Genomic DNA, 20186 nt, shown 5'->3' with positions numbered 1-20186 from the left:
AATCGATTTCCGTCCAAAATCAATCGTTCCCGTCGATCCGTACGTGTGGAAGATTTTGCTAGATCGCCAGCAGGTCGGGAGAGCGTTGATAGCAGCGTCCGAATGCCCGATGTTGACAGCAATACATTACCTGCTCCGGCCGGCGCAACTCCACCGGTCTCTGCTGTCTTCTTCTCCGCGCTGGGCTCCAGCTGGCTTGGCTTCACTGAACTTCCTGTCCCGGCAGGAAGTTTAAACAGTAGAGCGCCCTCTACTGCTTAAACTTCCCCCGGCAGGAAGTGCAGTGAAGCCAGCCGGACCCGGAGCCCAGCGCGGAGAAGAAGACAGCGGAAACCGGGGGAATCCGGGGGGGTGACGGCAGCTTCACAGATTGTGAATCAACTTCATCATGAAACTGATCACAATCTGTTTGCAGTAAAGGCAGCCATATGATCCCTCTCTGATCAGATTCTATTTGTTGGTCAATCTGATGGCAAATCGACCAGTGTATGACTACCTTCAATCTGCCATACATGGCAGATTTTTTGTACAGACATGCTCAAAACATCTCTAATCAATATTGGGTCAGAGGGGGATCTCACTGCTACACACTGCATATCTATTTTTAGATTTCAGCATAAAATCTATTAAAAATCAAATACAGCCAGGTGTTTCCCCCAGAGACTACTGCTCCTAATGCATCAAAGCACTCTACCGCTCACCACCTCAGCTGGGGCCCTGCTTCTATGATTCCCCACTTGCAATGGTGTGTGCAGCAAAGAACTTCCTGTGAAAACAGATGGTAAATAAAATGCATCGTGAAAACAGCTACTGTCAGTTTTAATTGACTGCCATGATGTTCGTTAGCAAATAGTACCCAGTACGTTTAGCTTTAGGTCTGGAAATATGCAGTAAGTTGGTACTTTCCATGCCATTACTGGAATGGCTTAACAGACGTGAAATGTATGAACAGTTGAGTTTTAAAACCTAGTATACATTTTTTTTCCATTTATCCAGCCCTGTACAGTCCGGAAACCTGTCTGGTTCACACATGCTTCAAAAACATACTAATATATGGTATCCACTACTCTCTAAAATAAACTTTTGAACTCTGAATTTACAATTTCTCACTGTCCTAGGTATGTAATGGTTAAGTAAACAAAGGGTATTATTTATCTCACTAATATTATAAAATGCTAAAGTTTAGATGTTTGAATGTTTGTTACTGAATCACGCAACAATGACTGAACGTATTTGAATGAAATGTGGCACACACAATATATTACCCGGAACATATAGGATATTTTTCATGATACATAGTAACAGTTATTTGGGTTGAAAAAAGACTTGCGTCCATCGAATTCAACCAGAGAACAAAGTACAACACCAGCCTGCTCCCTTACATATCCCTGTTGATCCAGAGGAAGGCGAAAAACCCTTACAAGGCATGGTCCAATTGGCCCCAAAAGGGAAAAACTTCCTTCCTGACTCCAGATGGCAATCAGATAAAATCCCTGGATCAACATCATTGGGCATTACCTACTAATTGTAACCATAGATATCTTTCAACACAAGGAAAGCATCTAAGCCCCCTTTAAATGCATGCATAGAATTTGCCATAACTACTTCCTGTGGCAATGCATTCCACATCTTAATCACTCACTGTAAAAATCCGTTTCCTAAATAAATGGCTAAAACATTTTTCCTCCATGCACAGACCATGTTCTCTAGTCCTTTGAGAAGGCCTAGGGACAAAAAGCTCATCCGCCAAGCTATTATATTGCCCTCTGATGTATTTATACATGTTAATTAGATCCCCTCTAAGGCGTCTTTTCTCTAGACTAAATTAACCCAGTTTATCTAACCTTGCTTGGTGAGACCATCCATCCATCCCTCGTACAAATTTTGTTGCTCGTCTCTGCACCTGCTCTAAAACTGCAATATTTTTCCTGTAATGCTTTGCCCAGAACTGAATTTCAGTCAGATGTGGTCTTACTAGAGAGTTAAACAGGGACAATATTATGCTAGCATCTCGAGATATGTCCCTTTTAACCTCCTTGGCGGTAACCCCGTGTGTGACACGGGGTAAGCCGCCGGAGGGTGCCGCTCAGGCCCTGCTGGGCCGATTTACATAATTTTTTTTTTTGCTGGACGCAGCTAGCACTTTGCTAGCTGCGCCAGCACCCCGATCGCCGCCGCCGCGCGCCCGATCGCCGCTATCCGGTGCGGCACTCCCCCCCCCAGAACTGCCTGGCCAATCAGTGCCAGGCAGCGCCAAGGGGTGGATCGGGTCTCCCAATGACGTCCCGACGTCGCTGACGTGATTACGCCCCGTCGCCATGGCTTCTTTGAACGGGATTTCCTGATCGCCTATCGCCGGAGGCGATCGGCGGGGCTGGGGGGATGCTGCTGAGCAGCGGCTATCATGTAGCGAGCCCTGGGCTCGCTACATGATTTAAAAAAAAAAAAAACTGCTGCGCTGCCCCCTGGCGGTATTTTTCATACCGCCAAGGGGGTTAATGCATCACAAAATTTTATTAGCTTTAGCTGCAGCGGCTTGGCATTGAATACGATTATTTAACTTGTCGATGAGTACTCCTAAGTCCTTCTCCAAATTTGATGTCCCCAACTGTATTCCATTTATTTTGTATGGTGCTAGACCATTGGAACAACCAAAATACATGACTTTACATTTTTCAACAGTGAATTTTATCTGCCATTTATGTGCCCATATTGCCTTCCTATCCAGATCCTGTTGCAATATGTCATTATCTTCCTGAGAGCTGATGATTCTGCACAATTTTGTATGATCTGCAAAAAAAACATTGCTTTCTACTGCATCTACTAGGTCATTAATAATTAATTAAAGAGCACTGGACCCAGTACTGACCCCTGTATGACCCCATTGCTAACAGTCACCCATTTTGAGTATGATCCATTGACCACAACTGTGTTCTGTCCATTAGCCAGTTCCCTATCCATGCACACAGACTCTTCCCCAGTCCTTGCATCCTCAACTTTTGCACCAGACTTTTGTGTGGAACAGTGTCGAAGGCCTTTGCAAAGTCCAAGTAATCACATCTACAGCATTCCCAATATCCACATTGGTGTTAACTACCTCATAAAAGCTGAGCATGTTAGTCAAACAAGACCTATCTTTAGTAAACCTGCAAATGTACCGTATTTCGCGCCGTATAAGACGCTCCGGAATATAAGACGCACCTAGGTTTAGAGGCCAAAAACCAAGAAAAAAAACCAAATACTGGTGCATCCATATTTCAGGAGCACCTTGTACATGACCTCCCCCAAATGGTGTCCTCATGTGTCCTGCTGTCTGCCCCCAGTGTGCTGCTGTCTGTCCCATGTGTCTGCTCCCAGGTGTATGCCCCCATGGTACTGCTGTGTGCCCCCATGGTCCTCCTGTGTGCCCCCATGGCCCTGCTCTCTGCCCCCATGTGTCCGCACTCTGCCCCCTCCCCCTCGGGTTGCCTCTACCCCTCGTTCTGGTGTCCTCGGTCCCCCCTGCGTGTCCTCGGGTCGGGCCTCCGTGTGAGAAATAGCAGCGCTTACCCAGTGTTCTCCCCAGAATTTTTTTCCAGCCCGGTGGTGAAGAAAGGTCATGCTGGGTGGAAAGGCAGGGTCACATGGAAGCGGCAAATTTATTTTGGGTCCCAACATAGGCACCTATGTTGAAAGCTGTGATCACCAGCTACAGCTGAAAATTTGTACAAGTCGTAGCAATTTAAGACTAAAATTGAGTACCCCTGCAAAGATAGATCACGGAATTCCATTATGAACAATCGTTCCATGATCTATCTTTGAACATTGGAAGCGGAGTTATGTGACCGACAGGACGCAAGCAATCGTTCAAATGAAACCATGTTTTGCTAAAGTCCATTGACTTTAGTAAAAACTATTGTTTGATTTGAATGATTAATCCCGCTGCGATTCATCAGAACGTTTTTTTTTTAAAAGTGAGCATCACAGTTCGTAAGCCATCTGCAACTTGTATAATGAATCTCTATTAAATGATTATTACATAATGTCACGCTGTTTAATTTTTACGTGGATATGGACCTTTTGGACTGAGATCATAACCAATGCCTGCTGTACCAGATTGTTATTAAGATGCAGGTGGGTATGATGTGTGTGTATATACAGGTAATGATCAGTTTAGCATACAGCTTGGCTGGGGAAAGCACAATGAGCTGTGTAGCTGTGTAAATAGATTGTCACAGGTCAGCAGCAGCTGTATCCCCCAGCCCACTCCCCCGCCCTGATTTCTCACCTCTGATTTCTGGACAGAGATGTGGGAAGGTAGTTATGTTTACAGCGTGAGGAGACAGAGTCCTTCACCCCTTGTCTGTCTAGCATTCTCCGATGTTTACTTTGAAAACAAGAGGCCAGCATGCCAGTGGATAACTGATAAGATCACTCTAAGGAGCCCCTCGGCAAAGCATCCTTGTTTTCTCCCCTCTCCCACCGCTTTTACAGCCAGGAAAACACACAGACCCAGCGCAACTTGTAGCATCGATAGCAGCAGTACATTAGCTGACCCACGCGACAGGGCCCGCCCCCCGCTGGTGAAGCTGTAATGTGACTGGCTAACAGGGTAGTGAGAGGCAGAGTCTCCTGAATTGCATGACACAACCTCATACAATACTTCCCGTCCCTCCCTCCTAACCACCGACAGACAGGATTTGAGGATAGCGGGTAGATCGTCCTTGAGCAACAGCGGGCTGCCTGCAGAAGCAGTTCTGCTGCGGATGGCGGCTGATTAGCAGCCAGGCGGTGAGGAATTTCAAGGGGGCGGAACGCCCGGCTAATAGGCTCTAGGGAGAACACTGGCTTACCTTCTCCATCTTGCCCGCGGCGATTGAAGAGATCCGGCTTCAGTGGGCAGCTTCCTCTAGTGCCAGGCCGGCTTGTAATGACGTGTCATTACAAGCCGGCACTAGAGAAAGTCGCCCACTGAAGCCAGATGTCTTCAATCGCCGCGGGCAAGATGGAGAAGGTAAGCGCTGCTATTTCTCACCCAGGGGTGACCCGAGGACACGCAGGGGGGACCCGAGGTGTGGGTAGAGGGAAGCAGGGAGGAAGGAGACGGCCACAGCAGCACCACAAGCAGGGAATCCCCGACGGCGGGTCGCGGTTCGTATCGGCAGGCGTTCGTAAGTCGGGGATTTTCTGCCTTTGCAGTATAAGACGCAGGGACTTTCTACCCATTTTTTGGGGAAAAAAAAGTGCGTCTTATACGGCGAAAGGTACGGTAATTTACAACAGTGATGTTTCCCGTGTGAAGACAGAAGCAAAGAAAGCATTTAATAACTCTGCCTTACCTTGGTTATCCACCATTGAGTTCCCACCCTCAAGCTTAAGGAGTCCAATACAGTCAAAAAAATTTCATTTATTTTTTTAGAGTTGCTGTACTTGTAAAACTTCTTTGGTTAGATTTGGTTTCAGTTTCAATCTTTGCCAGCCTAATTTTTTTTTACAACTTTTATTGCTCTCCTTATAATTGCTGAACGCAGTCTCAGTCCGCTTCTGTTTTAGGACCTTATACGCATTATTTTTTCCACTTCATTTTATCTCTTTTATATTCATCCATAGAGGCGCTTTTTTTTTTACTCCTAGATGTTTCCATATGGGATATATACTACAATATTGAATGAGAATAATTTTAAAAGCTTGCCATTTCCCTTCAGTGTCCTTACCTTGTAGTACATTATTACAATTCACCAAACTTAGTGCCTGCTTGAGTTGATTGAATTTTGCTTTTCTAACATTCATAGTTTTAGTGGTCCCACTACCTCATGGCCTATCAGTCACCAGATCAAACGTTAGGTTATGATCACTATTTACCAAATGTTTTTGAACCTGCACATTTGATACATTATCTGGTCTATTTGAAATAATCAAATCCAGTAATGCATTCCCCTTCGTTAGTTCCGTTAACATTTGAGTCAGGTAACTGTCCTGTAGTGTTGCCAGTAATCTGCTGCTTTTACCAGAATGGGTAACCTTAATACCCCAGTGAATGTCTGGAAAGTTGAAGTCACCCATAACTATGACCTCATTTGTACTTGCAGCTTTTTCAATCTGCTGTAGTAATTACAGTTCTGCAGCTTCAGGAATATGTGGTGGCCTGTAGTTTACGCCAATAAGTAATTGGCAACCGTTATTTCCACCATGACTATTTACCCAAACAGCCTCTATATCTTCTCAATCTTCATCCATCTCATCGTTCAGGACAGCTGTAAAAATGAGTTCTTAACCACTTCAGGATCACAGTTTTTTTTGCCTTCAGGACCAGAGCAATTTCATTCGCCAATAACTTTATTGCTACTTATCACAGTGACATGATTTATATATAATTTTTCGCAGGACAAACTAGGCTCTCTGGGCAGTACTTTTTGCTAACCATTATTTTATTTATATGTATTTTGCAAGGAAGTAGTAGAAAAAAATATCACCATTCTCAGCCATTGTAGCTTAAAAATAAAATGTGCTATTGATGATGAAACAGACACATTTGCTCATTTGTCCCGTTTATTTCATTTGAATTATGTCCCTAGTACAAGGTCTGGCAATAATATATTTTATTTGGATATAAAGGTGTCTATTTTTCCATTTAGTGTTTTTTATTATTATAATTATTATTCCAAGACTAATTACAAAATCCTAGATTTAAAAAAAAAATTTTTTATGGTGTATTTTTTTTTTTTTTACAAGTGTTTTATTTTGGTAACTATAGGGTGGGGAGGAAGGGGTTAAAAATATTAAAAAAAAACTAATTCTCCTATCGGTTAGTATATTAGACTGTTTTTGGCTGCATTTACTTTTTGGCCACAAGATTGCGCTATGTAGTTCTGTGTTCAGTAAATATAACAGCACGAAATGTTTACATTTTTTGTTTCTGGGGGGGATTTTTGTTAATCAGCACTTTAGGAAGCTGTGAGTCATCGCAGACTCAGTGATCAGGGATGGAAACATTCCCCGATCACGGAGGGACAGGACTGCGGAGATTGCGGATGGGAGAAATACGGCGATCTTGAGCGGCGTCGGTAAACAAACAGTACGCTTATCTACTCCCCTGCAGGGGCATAGATAAGAGTCTGCTAAATCCTGAAGTGGTTAAAGAGAAACTCCTCCACCCTTTTTCCCTGTTCTATCCTTCCTAAACACATTGTATCTCTCTAAATTCACTATCCAGTCATGGGTTTCATCCAGCTATGTCTCTGATATTCCCACACTGTCATAGCCTTCGTCAATCAGAATGAACGCTAATTCATCCATTTTACTTGCAAGGCTCCTAGCATTGGTTACCATGCACTTTATATTTTTACCACCACATTTTCCAATTTTGGATACATGAAAGGGGCTACTTGAAGTTTTACCAACCTTTCTCTTTACACTGTCTCTCTTCCCCCCCCCCCCCCCCCCCCCCCATAATGTTATGTTAGGCTCCCACTGTCTTTTTCCCTTATCTTGTCTACATATTGAGACTTTACCTTCCCACCTCCCCCCAGATCCTAGTTTAACCACTTAATGACCACCTAACGCCCATAGGCGTCGGCGGGTCGTTAGTGGTATAGCATGGAGCGGCCTTTCCATGCCAGTTCACGGAGGGTGTCTCCGTGAACAGCCGGAGAGCCACCAATCGCGGTTCGCAGGCAAAATGTAAACACGCGGGGAAAAAATCCCTGCTGTTTACATCACACGGCGCTGCTGCTTAGCAGCACCGTGACGTAGAACGGAGATCCCCGGCCTCTGATTGGCCGGGGATCGCCGGCATCTGATAGGCAGAAGCCTATCCTATCAGGGGCAGGACGGATATGCGTCCTGCACCACTCAGGAGGTAAGGGAGAGGGAGGGAAAGCCGGGGAGGGCGGAAAGCGCTCCGGAGGGGGGCTTTGAAGAGCGGGTAGCCGGCGGCGATCAGTCCCCCCAGCAGGACATCCCCCTAGTGGGGAAAAAAGGGGGGGGGGGGAAGTCTGAGCGCCCTGGCTATTTCCTGACTGGTGCTGCGGGCTGGAGAGTTCACGCAGCACCGATCAGAAGAAAATCCCCTGTTCCTTAAGTGGTTAAAATCTCCAACCGTTTAGCCAGAGCTGCAGCCACTAGGACACGCTCTATAGGCAGAAGCAGCGTTAGGGAGACTTGCCTAAGATCTCCTACTGAATAGGTGCTGGCTTACTGAACAGGCAGAGCCGAGATTCGAACCCTGGTGTCCTGTGTCAGAGGCAGAGCCCTTAAAGAGACATTGAAGGGAAAAATTATGATATTAAGATTTGTATGTGTAGTACGGCTAAGAAATAAAACATTAAGATCAGATACATCAGTAATTGTTTCCAGTACAGGAAGTGTTAAGAAACTCCAGTTATCGCTATGCAAAAAAGCCATTAAGTCGTGGAGAGGGATGTCTTCTTACTTATCTCAACAATTTTCTTTTTCTCTGCCAGAGGAGAGGTCATTAGTTCACAGACTGCTCTGAAAAAATCATTTTGAATGCTGAGTGTTGTGTAATCTGCACATATTGATATGATGCAATGTTAGAAAAACACTATATACCTGAAAATAAAAATATGAGAAAATTTTCTTTGCTGCTAATCTTCTAGTAATTATTCATAGTACACAACCAATTCATTATATCATATTTTTTCGCTTCAGTGTCTCTTTAACCATTACACTATCCAGCCACTATAGCCATTATTACACTGTTAATGGTAGGGTTGTCAAACTTTGCACAGTTGACTGGATTAATAATCAGGAAAGTGGGTGGAGCCTATAAAAGCCAATCAAAATTCACCTATTGATTTTCAAGAGGAATATCTAATTGCTGCCATTCTTGCACTGTTAATGGCACAGGCCTCAACCTGGTACAGTTGGTCCATGGGAGACTGGGGTTCAAATTAAAAAAGGGGGTGGAGCCACAGCTAATCAGAATGGAATCCATATTTTGCATTGAAATGAAAACAAAAGACCGCAAAGCTCACAAACTAGGTAATTGAAGAATTGAGTAATTGTGCGTTAGGGTTAGACTGGGCAAAGCCAACACCAGCCAAATACATACCCGAGCAACGCAGGGCCATCAGCAAGTTTGACATAAAGAAGCAAACATCCTTAGAAAATCCTATTTGGTGTCCTGTTGTAGTTAAAGCAACTGAATAACATTTACTTCTATTTGCTAAAAAAAAAATATCCTGGTATCTCCTGATGTTCAGTGTGTGTAGTTGTGAGTTCTAACACTGTCAGCATACAGGAATAGAGTCTGAAGCAGGCTTATTAGCCAAAAGCTTGCGCTTCTTGTTTTTAAAGTATAACTGTAGTGAGAGGTATATGGAGGCTGCCATATTTATTTCCTTTTAAGCATTACCAGTTGCCTGACTACCCTGCTGATCCTCTTCCTCTAATACATTTAGCCATAGACCCTGAACAAGTATGCAGATCATCAGGTGTTTTACATTTTTGGCAGATCTGATAAGATTCGCTACATGCTTGTTTCTGGTGTGATTCAAACACTACTGCAGTCAGACAGACAAGCAGGGCTTCTGGGCAACCGGTATTGATTAAAAGGATATAAATAGGGCAGCCTCCATATACCTCTCACTACAGTTGTCCTTTAAGTTAGCCAATAAATGGTATCATCCCGATTTAAAAGGTCCTGCTAATAAGTCTGTCTTAAAAGGAAAATTTAATGAAAGCTTTATGCAGCTTTGACTTGGAACCATTAAAAAAATCAACAGAATGTGCATCTGATTGGCTGCAAGCTAGAATTATGAGCATCTCATTCACCATCTTTTTGTCTAAGCCAGCATTTTTTTTCTATGATTTCATGAGTAAGGTGGCAAAACAGAATGTACATAGCAACAGAAAAACTGTAAAATCTTTATCAAAAATTCAACACAGGCATCTACTCAAGAAAAAGAAAATGGAAGAAAGAAAAACGAACTGAACAGTTCACATTAAAGTAGCATAAACAGGGTTCTTCATACTTCTTGATCTATAAAGACGACACACGAAAGATGGGGAAGGAAATCTGATATGGTTAATTCACAACGCTCTGCAGCAAAGTAATGTTGTCTCCCTTCAACATAATACGACCTAGAAAGAGGGGAGGGTAAAAACACACAAAAAAAAAAAACATATGAGCAACTAAAAATGAATACAAGTTTGTTTTTGTACTAAATATTGCATAGCATGTAGTAAGAAAAACGTTGCATTTTTTTCTGTGCACGGTTATGCCATGGGAATAGACCTTAACCGAGAACATATGTTATTTTACGCCAAGGTTTTCAAGATGGCGCACTGTGAAAAATAGCAGAAACTAAACTGGCTTTAGGCCAGTATTTTTGATGTTTTCTAAAATCATACTATCAAAAATAAATATTACAAAGAATCTGAATGTTAAACAGTGCCACTTTGCTGGAGGCGAGAACTTAGCAAGGGTACAGGAGCTCCCTCCAACATTACCTATAGATCCAGCATGCTGGATCTTTAGTGATGTTCCACTGACCCCCATACACTTTGTTCTCCTACATAACACACTGGAAGACACTCCTTTAGGTGCCACATACTGTCCATGCTCCACAGCAACAGACGAGTTGCTATCCTCTAGGCAAGTGACACGTATGATACACGGTAATAAGACTTCTAAATGATACACAACAACATTGTTGGAGATTGAATAGTACGTATTTTCCGCCGTATAAGATGCTCAGGAATATAAGATGCACCTAGGTTTAGGCTACTTACACACCAAGACATTGCGTTTTAGGGGACGTTATGGTCGCATAACGTGCCCCTAACGCAACGCCTGGTGCTCCTGGATGTGGACGTCAGAGTGAGCTGCGTTGTACAGCTCTCTGGCGTCCGTGATGCGTACTCTTGGACGCATGCGGCATCACGTGGTCCCGCCGGCCAATTGCCGCACAGAGCAGCGCTCCAGGAAGTAAACACTGCACGTCACACCGCGCAGTGAATATTAATTAGCCATGTGCCTGGCTGAGGAGGCTGAGCATGTGCAAACAGTAACGCGGCTTAGCCGCGTAGAACGCACAGCATGCAGCACTTTGAAACAACGTGAAGCGTTACAATGTAGCGCAACGTGGGCACTGTGAACAGCCCATTGATTTTTCATTGCTATGCGGTGGGCTGCGTTAAAGGCTGCTCTAACGTGCGCCTGTAATGTCCCACTGTGAAAGCAGCCTTAGAGGGCAAAAACCAGGGGGAAAAAAACCTGGTGTGTCCATATTTCAGGAGAGTCTTGTACATGACCTCCCCCAAATGGTGTCCCCATATGTCCCCTCCTGTCTCCCCCAAGTGTTCTCCGGTCTCCCCCATTTCTCCTCGCTGTGCTTGGCTCCTCCCCGCATACCTCTCCTCCTTCCCCCTTGTGTGTCCAGGGCCCCCCACCATGCGAGCAGCGGTTTACCTCATCATGCCCGCGAAGATTGCAGACATCCTGCTTCCTCTAGTGCCAGGCTTTTATTGACGTATCATGAATGGCACAAGGGGACTGGAGACACAAGGAGAGGCACACATTGGGGGGGGGGGGGGGCGACAGCCAGGCACAGGAGAGACACAGGCAGGGAATTCCCAATGGTGGTGGGTCGGTGGTTCATATTGGCGGGCGTTCGTAAGTGGAGGATTCCCTGCCTTTGCTGTATAAGACACAGGGACTTTTTCTCCCCATTTTGGGGGGAGAAAAAGTGCGTCTTATACAGCAGAAAATACGGTAATTTTAAATGTAACATTTAATTCATCATTAAAATAACTTGCTCAGATGATGATAATAAAGAGACTAATGACAGCAATAAAACGAGGGGAGAGGGGGCGGTAGTCCAATCTAATACTCAGTATATTAAAGTGATCGGGATTAAAATCAGATACATACCTTAAGATAGGATCCTGAGGCTTCCCTATTGAGGCTTCCCTCACTGAACTGAAGCCCCCCTCCACATCGGGGCCGGGCTGGGTCAGCTATTACGTGGCCACGCTGGAAGAAGAGGACATGCTCAGCCCTGATATGATAGACAATGAATTGTTGCTAACCTTCTGGGGGGCTGCGCTCAGCAACGGGGGACTTCAGAGCAGGGAGGGAAGCCTCAATAGGATCCTGAGGCTTCCCTCTCTTTGGGGAAGTATTTAATTTTGTACCAGAGCTTCGGCTCAGGTACACTTGAAAGAACTGATTATATACCCTCTCAGTCGCTAATATCTAAATAAATTTTAACCACCACCCAAAAAAGTCCTCAGTGACAGTGCTACGTGCAAAATATACATTGAAATACCGTATATCCGAGTATAAGCCGAATTTTTGAACCCAAAAAAGTGGCTGAAAAGTAGGGTTGTCCGCTTATACTCGAGTTGGAGAATGTCAGCCATCAGTCAGAGTGTCATGTATGTCAGCCCCCCTTCCCCATCACGTGCAGGTATGTGGTGAGATGGTTATATGTGTCCCCGGCATTAGCAGAGTGGGTCGGGTGAAGAGAAGTGTCTTACATGATTGTGCGACCCCCCCCTCCCCCCCCCCCCCGCCACGTGTGGGTATGTGGCAGAGATGGTTTTAAAGAGACTAACAAAAATTACAACGTTTTTTCCTACCATCCTACAAGTTCCTAAACCTGTTCTAATGTGCTCTGGCTTACTGCAGCACTTTCTACTATCACTGTCTCTGTAATAAATCAATGTATCTTTCCCTTGTCAGACTTGTCGCCCTGTGTCTGGAAGGCTGCCAACTCTTCCGTACTGGTCTGTTTATGCACACCCCTTTCCAGGCCACTCTATGCACACTCCAGTGTGTGTTATTTACATAAGCCAGCAGCGTCTCTGCTATCTTATCAGTGATAGAAGAGAGCTGGATAAAAATCCTCCTCTGTTAGGCCTGGAACCCACTGAAATCCGCAAACGCAAAACGCAACCGCTAGCGTTTTGCAAGCGGATTCATGCGAGTTTTCGGTCGCGTTTTGCAACAGTGTATTTTTTTCCTCAGCGGTTGTGTAGCGTTTTGCGTTTTTATCCTGATTGGTCCTGTGAATTATTTTTAATTTTGTTAGTGTGCTGAACCGCAAAACGCTAGCAAAACCGCTCAGTTTAGGTTTTGCTGAGCGTTTCTGCTAGCGTTTCAATACTTTACATTGAAGCGCTAACGCTCCCAAAATGCTGCAGGTCCTGCGTTTGCGTTTCTGGGAAACGCAAACGCTCCTGTGGAAGTTGCCCCATCCATTAGCTGAGCGTTTTGGCAAAACGCTAGCGTATCGCAGCGCTGCCAAAATGCTCAAAAAAACGCTCTTGTGGGTTCCAGCCCTTAGGCTGTGAAAGGAGCTGGCTGACACATACTGAGGAGTTACAGACAGGAAGAAACGGTCAGCCTCACAGCCTGTCACTAGTATTCAGTGGGTGAGAGCTGCAGGGGACAGAAGGTAAACACACAAATGATCTCTTGAGATTCAAAAGGAAGGCTGTATACAGCCTGCTTGTGTATGGATGTATTTTCTATGTGTGGACATACTGTACATCAACCTACTTCCTGTTTTGGTGGCCATTTTGTTTCTTTATAAACAAACTTTTTAAAACTGTTTTTGACTACTTTTAATGCGGCGGGAAGTGGCGAAATTGTGACAGAGGGTAATAGGAGATGTCCCCTAACACACTGGTATGTTTAATTTTGTGCAATTTTAACAATACAGATTCTCTTTAAGTGGCCCGGCATAACGGTTATGCCCATCGGGCTCCTTTCACTCACCTATCAGCAGAACGAGTGTAGTGAGCCGCGCGCCTCCATTCATTATCAGCCTTCAGGTCAGTGGTCAGGCTTTGAACTGTGCGCCTTTATTCATTATTAATCTCTGCCGGCTCATCTGTCTGTCGTCCTACGGCTCACCGTCGGACGTCAGACAGATGAGTCGGCAGAGACTTAATGAGGAATCAAGGCGCACGGTTCACTGCACAGCATGACCACTGACTGGAAGGCTGATAATGAATGGATGCGCAAGGCTCACTACACTCGTTCTGCTGATCGGTGAGTGAAAGGCACCTGCTGGGAATCACTGTTATGCCAGGCCACTTAAAACCATCTCCGCCACATACCCGCACAGGGGGTGGGGGGGGGGGTTCGGGTTTTCGCACAATCATGTAAGACACTTGTCTTCACCCAACCCACTCTGTTAATGCTGGGGACACTTACAACCATCTCCCCGCATACCTGCATGTGATGGGGAGGGGGGCTGACATAGATGACACTTCACTCAACCCACGCTGCTTATTCCGGGGGCAACTCGCACTGAACATGTTGGCAAGGCACTTGAGAAGGCAGCTTTATAGATGCCCTTCATAGAACATTTTTAATAATGGAGAATATCTTGTAAGTCGCCTGTGTAAAAAGACTGATGGAAATCAGCTTAAACAATGGCTTAATCAGGTCCCTGCTTGCAATTTATACCCTCGGCCTATACTCGAGTTAATTTTTTCCTGTTTTTTTTAGGTCAAATTTAGGGGGTCGGCGTATACTGGGGTTGGGTTATACTCAAGTATATACGGTAAGTCATACGGTAAGTCACATAACAGATAAGTCTATTGGCTATCAGCAGACACCCTCCCCTCGTTTTATTGGTGTTACTATTATCTTCTGGACATGTTTGTTAATGATTAAACGTTAAGTTTTAAATTACCATTTAATCTCCTACAACAATGCTATGAATTATATATCACAAGTGACATGTATGTACAGTTCTTGTCCTCCACAATCTCTCTCCCAAAGGATCAAGTTGCAATCCCTGAGGGCAACAGTCATGTGTATTTGGTTTTGAACTATATACACTATTTAGGCTTTTGTGGCTTAAAATAATCTTTTGTGATTGATCTGGTGAACAGCTTGCCAGTTACCACCGTTCAGACATGCTTGCTTTTCTGTCTGCTGGCCAGCAAGTAGTGTTCTAAGGTGACGGAAGTAACCTCTTCAGATGACAAGAAATAGTCAATCTTAGCAATTTTCTCCACTGCCTAATAGGTGGTTTACATTAAAGCAGGGGTGTCAAACTCAAATACAAAGTGGGCCGAAATGATACACTGGGATCTAGTCAAGGGCCAACCTCAATGCCTACTGGCCACCTCACACCCTTATAAAGTTTCCAAGTGTCTAATGGCCCCCTCCCTCCCCTATACAGTTCTAGTGTTTAGTGCTTTCACCCTACCTCCCCATATGGCTTCCCTGGTGTTCCATGGCTTTACCTCCAATATATTTTCCCTGGTGCTCTAGGGAGGGCTACGCATAAGTGGGGAAACCACTTGAGGGCCAAATTTGGCCCCCGGGACAGAGTTTGACATGTATGCATTAAAGGGAACCTGAAGTCAGAGGTATATGGAGGCTACCATTTTTATTTACTTTTAAACAATACTAGTTGCTGCTGGTATTTCTGACATTAATAGTATCTGCCTCACACTTGAAATAAGCAGGCAGCTAACCTTGTCAGATTTTTGTTAGAAACATCTGATCTGCGTGCTTGTTAAGATTTTATACCTGAAAGTAATAGAGGAAGAAGATCAGAAGGACTGCAAGGCAACTGGTATTCTAAAATTATATACAGGAGCTTCTCAAACAATTAGCATATTGTGATAAAGTTCATTATTTTCTGCAATGTACTGATAAACATTAGACTTTCATATATTTTAGATTCATTACACACAACTGAAGTAGTTCAAAGCCTTTTATTGTTTTAATATTGATGATTTTGGCATACAGCTCATAAACCCCAAAATTCCTATCTCAAAAAATTAGCACATCAGGAAAAGGTTCTCTAAACGAGCTATTAACCTAATCATCTGAATCAACTAATTAACTCTTAACACCTGCAAAAGATTCCTGAGGCTTTAAAAAACTCCCAGCCTGGTTCATTACTCAAAACCGCAATCATGGGTTAAGACTGCCGACCTGACTGCTGTCCAGAAGGCCATCATTGACACCCTCAAGCAAGGGGGTAAGACACAAAGAAATTTCTTAACAAATAGGCTGTTCCTAGAGTGTTGTATCAAGGCACCTCAGTGGGAAGTCTGTGGGAAGGAAAAAGTGTGGCAGAAAACGCTGCACAAACGAGAAGAGGTGACAGACCCTGAGAAAGATTGTAGAGATGACCGATTCCAGACCTTGGGGGACCTGTGGAAGCAGTGGACTGAGTCTGGAGTAGAAACATCCAGAGACACCGTGTACTGGCATGTACAGGAAATGGGCTACACGTGCCACATTCTCCAGGTAAAGCCACTTTTGAACCAGAAACAGCGGCAGAAGTGCCTGACCTGTACTTGACACTGGACTTCAGGCATTTTGGCATTTCCTCTCCCCAGTCTTCCTCCAGACTCTGGCACCTTGATTTCCGAATGACGTGCAAATGTTGCTTTCATCCGAAAAAAGTACTTTGGACCACTGAGCAACAGTCCAGTGCTGCTTCTCTGTAGGTCCCAGGTCAGGCTCTTCTGCCGCTGTTTCTGGTTCAAAAGTTTGCTTGACCTGGGGAATGTGGCACCTGTAGCCCATTTCCTGCACACACCTTGTACACGGTGGCTCAGGATGTTTCTACTCCAGACTCAGTCCACTGCTTCCACAGGTCCCCCAAGGTCTGGAATCGGTCCTTCTCCACAATCTTCCTCAGGGTTGGGTCACCTCTTCTCGTTATGCAGCGCTTTCTGCCACACTTTTTCCTTCCCACAGACTTCCCACTGAGGTGCTTGATACAGCACTCTGGGAACATCCTATTCGTTCAGAAATTTCTTTCTGTGTCTTACCCTCTTGCTTGAAGGTGTCAATGATGGCCCTCTGGACAGCAGTCAGGTCGGCAGCTTCCATATCCCTCTCACTCAGGTGTCCTGTAAAGCTGCAGTGCCTAATTGTAAAAAATAGCCTGGTCACTAAGGGGGTGTAAGCCTACAGTCCTCAAGTGGTTAAGCACTGTGCATTTTGACCTAGCTTAGTCTGTGCTCACTTGCTAAAACATTGAAAAAGGAAAAAAAAATGACAATTACTGACAGAACTAAGACATAATACTAGGGGTATACTTTATGTGCAGGAGCAGGGCCTGGATTTACATCACAGGAGCCTAAGGCACAGATGTCCTAGCACCTTCGACTTTGCCCTCCATTAACCTATAAACCACCCACTGAACCGCACTACAAGTGTGCAGGCTAGCCCAGGTGTCGCTTCTCCCTTACTGCTCTTCCCCAGTCATAGCTGCAGGTGTCCCTTTGCATTAGGTAGCCAGATGTACCCTCAGTAGCTAGAGGTGCCTCCAACTGAAGGGAGATCTAGTCAGTGGAATGCTGAGAGCTGGGTGAGTAACCTTATTTAAACTCCGCTTGGGACTCTACATAGGGAGGAAGGCACTAGGAAAGGGGAGTGAGCCACCTTTCCATCATCAGGCACATGTAGGCACATGCCTACAGTGCCTTATGGTAAATACAGGCCTGTCCTAGAGTACGACAATTTCTGATAGAGTAAACTTCTGATATAGTAAACTACTTTTCCTGGTCCCTTACAGTTTACAATATACAGGGAAATAGAGTATAATCCTTTCCCTAGATAGCTGAACAAATGCTTACCGAGCGGTTTTCTAGACTTTGATTTTAGGTGGATCTCTTCTGCATCATCTAATTACCAAGTTCATATATTCGTCAAACCCCTATAAAAAAAATAAAAATTATAAAATGCATAAATTGTAATTTGCATACCTTAGAAACATAAGTAACCCATAGTCCACAAATCCCCACTTTCATTTCATCCTACAGGATAATTACTGGAAAATTTGTAGATAAAGCACAAGATCAACATTTTTGACAATTTATATTGGACAATATTGTGTGGTCATTAAAACTAAGGTTAAAGGACAACTTAAAAAAAATATGACATTTACAAAGAACAGTTTTCACTTTGGGGATTACTGTGGAGGACTGTATCCAGCATACAGAAACAGTCCTCACTGCTGTATCCTGCGACTGAAATGTCCTTCAGAATGGCAGAAAGCAGAGATATAGCATCAAATCGGTAAATAACTCATCAGCTGTTTGTGTCTCTCTCTGCTTCGCAGTTCTTAAGTGAACAGAGAACAGCCAGGAAGAACTCATTCTGAATGCTGGTGTAAGCATGCAAAAACAGGAATAAAGTAAGACTCCTATTCAGATGCTTTCTCTGTATTTGCCAGCCGCGTGTGCTACCTGATCGCCGCCGCTCTGCGGCGATCCGCCACGAGCAGCGGCGAAAGAGGGTCCCCACCAGCCGCCTGAGCCCTGTGCAGCCGGACCAATCAGTTTCGGCCAGCGCTAAGAGCTGGATCGGAGGCGGCTGACGTCCATGACGTCACTGGAAAGCAAAACAAGGAGGGCCGCTCATCGCGGCCGATTCTTGTTAGAAGTACGCGTCAGGAGCGCCCTCTAGTGGGCTTTCATGCAGCTAACTTTCAGTTGGCTGCATGTAATAGATTTTTTTTTATAAAAAAAAAACCCTCCCGCAGCCGCCCTGGCGATCTTAATAGAACGCCAGGGAGGTTAAGGACATCCAAGGTGAAATAAAGTGATGAGATAACAATTGAGCATATCTTTTTCTTTTAAATTTACATATTTTTTGGACCACAAGACTTACAGGTTTAGAGGACAAAAAGTTATACTAAATCTGGTGTGTCCCTGGTCTAATGCTGGGTACACACGGTAAGATTATCCGTGCGATTTTGCGACCCGATCGGTTTTTCCACATGATTCCGCGCTCCATTCTCTTATCTTCATTCGTTTTACTTACCTTTTTCCATTCACCGCTATGAGAAATCGAGCGCGGAAACTATCGGGAGCAATATTGGACAGGACGCATTTTATCAATCGGATCCATCGCACGGAAAATCATACGTGTGTATTAGGCATTATGGACAATCTCCCCCCCCCATTGTCTCTCTCGTTCCTTTCTTGAACCTCTTGTGTACTCATCCTCCTCTATCCATGCATCCTTCGACCTCCAGTGTATGTCCCCTAAAAATGTTGCTGTACCTCAAACGTTGTGTTCCTTGCCCCATCCAATGTGCCCTCCCCCATCCCATCCAGTGTCCACCAACCTGTTACATTAAGTGAAGGCCGCTGTTACCCCCAAAGTTTCTGCAGGCCTACAGAAGTAGACGTACAACATTGGAAAAGACCAACAAATCAGATGGGGGGGGGGGGGGCCCAGACCACCAATGAACGCCCTCCGTGCTCCCTTCTTTCTTCCTAAAAGCAGCCGACAGTCCCGAGGGTGGGATCAGGGCTCTGTCATTGGGGCCAATCACTGCAGTTATTGACCAGATGATGGAGCCCTGGTCACTGGAGGGGACAGGGGGGCGAAGGACAATGGAGGGGGAAAAAAAAAGTTAAATGTAGTATGTGGACTATAATATGCAACCAACTTGTCACAGACTTTTGGGAGAGAAAGTGCATCTTATAGTTTGAAAAATATGATAATTTCAACTATAGTTTTCCTTTGCATTTTTTTGTTTTATATACTTGATAGAGAGCCTTTGTGATCTCAAAATTATGGCTTCACGAAGTACATCTAATAAACACCACATCATCTAAGTGCTGGTTGTATTTACTTGCCATAATACAGCCTTTATGGAGAGAAGTTATATCTTTCAGGAGAAGAGAAGATATAAAGCTGCCTTACCGACCCAATGTGCAATTAGTTTCAACACTTGATTGGGAAAATTATTAGACCTCCGTTCCACATTTACTTAAAGCTGCAAAAAGGACGCTACCCACCAAATGGAAGACTGATGAGCATAAAAATGTTTTGCCTGCAAGTGGCTCTACATAGCCTACTGATAGTTTGAGGCTGGTTTATCTTTTGAATAAAAATGCACTGTGAAACAATATAACCACGTTATTGAGGTTTGCAAGATTTCTGCCACTTGAGGAAAGTGAGTGTGTGTGTGTGTGTGAGTGTCTTATATTAATAAAAATGTTATTGTTATGTTATTGTTATATTATAAATGTCATCTTTTAAGACAGTACAGAATTGTACTTTTTTTACGTTTCTGAAGTGGCTGTGTATTGTAACCATGAGATACATAGAGAGAGAGGGAGAGAGAGAGAGGGAGAGAGAGAGAGGAGAGAGAGAGAGAGAGAGAGAGAGAGAGAGAGAGAGAGGGAGAGAGAGAGAGAGAGAGAAAGAGAGAGAGAGAGAGAAAGAGAGAGGAGAGAGA

The 20186-nt window shown here is 44.4% G+C and overlaps 1 protein-coding gene across 1 annotated transcript in view; it reads right to left on the bottom strand.

The window, feature by feature from the left end:
* Positions 1 to 9654: 9654 nt before the first annotated feature.
* SNRPE (small nuclear ribonucleoprotein polypeptide E) overlaps positions 9655 to 20186 on the bottom strand; it is a 42735-nt gene continuing 32203 nt past the window's right edge. The window contains 3 exon segments of the mRNA XM_068269788.1: positions 9655 to 10083; positions 17569 to 17620; positions 17622 to 17648. Of these exon segments, the coding sequence (XP_068125889.1) occupies positions 10028 to 10083; positions 17569 to 17620; positions 17622 to 17648 (135 nt within the window). The 3' untranslated portion in view covers positions 9655 to 10027.

The sequence above is a fragment of the Hyperolius riggenbachi genome, chromosome 2 (genome assembly GCF_040937935.1).
Source record: "Hyperolius riggenbachi isolate aHypRig1 chromosome 2, aHypRig1.pri, whole genome shotgun sequence".
Classification (NCBI taxonomy): Eukaryota; Metazoa; Chordata; class Amphibia; order Anura; family Hyperoliidae; genus Hyperolius; species Hyperolius riggenbachi.
Note: the sequence above shows the minus strand (reverse complement) of the source record. Positions and strands in the feature narration are given on the sequence as shown.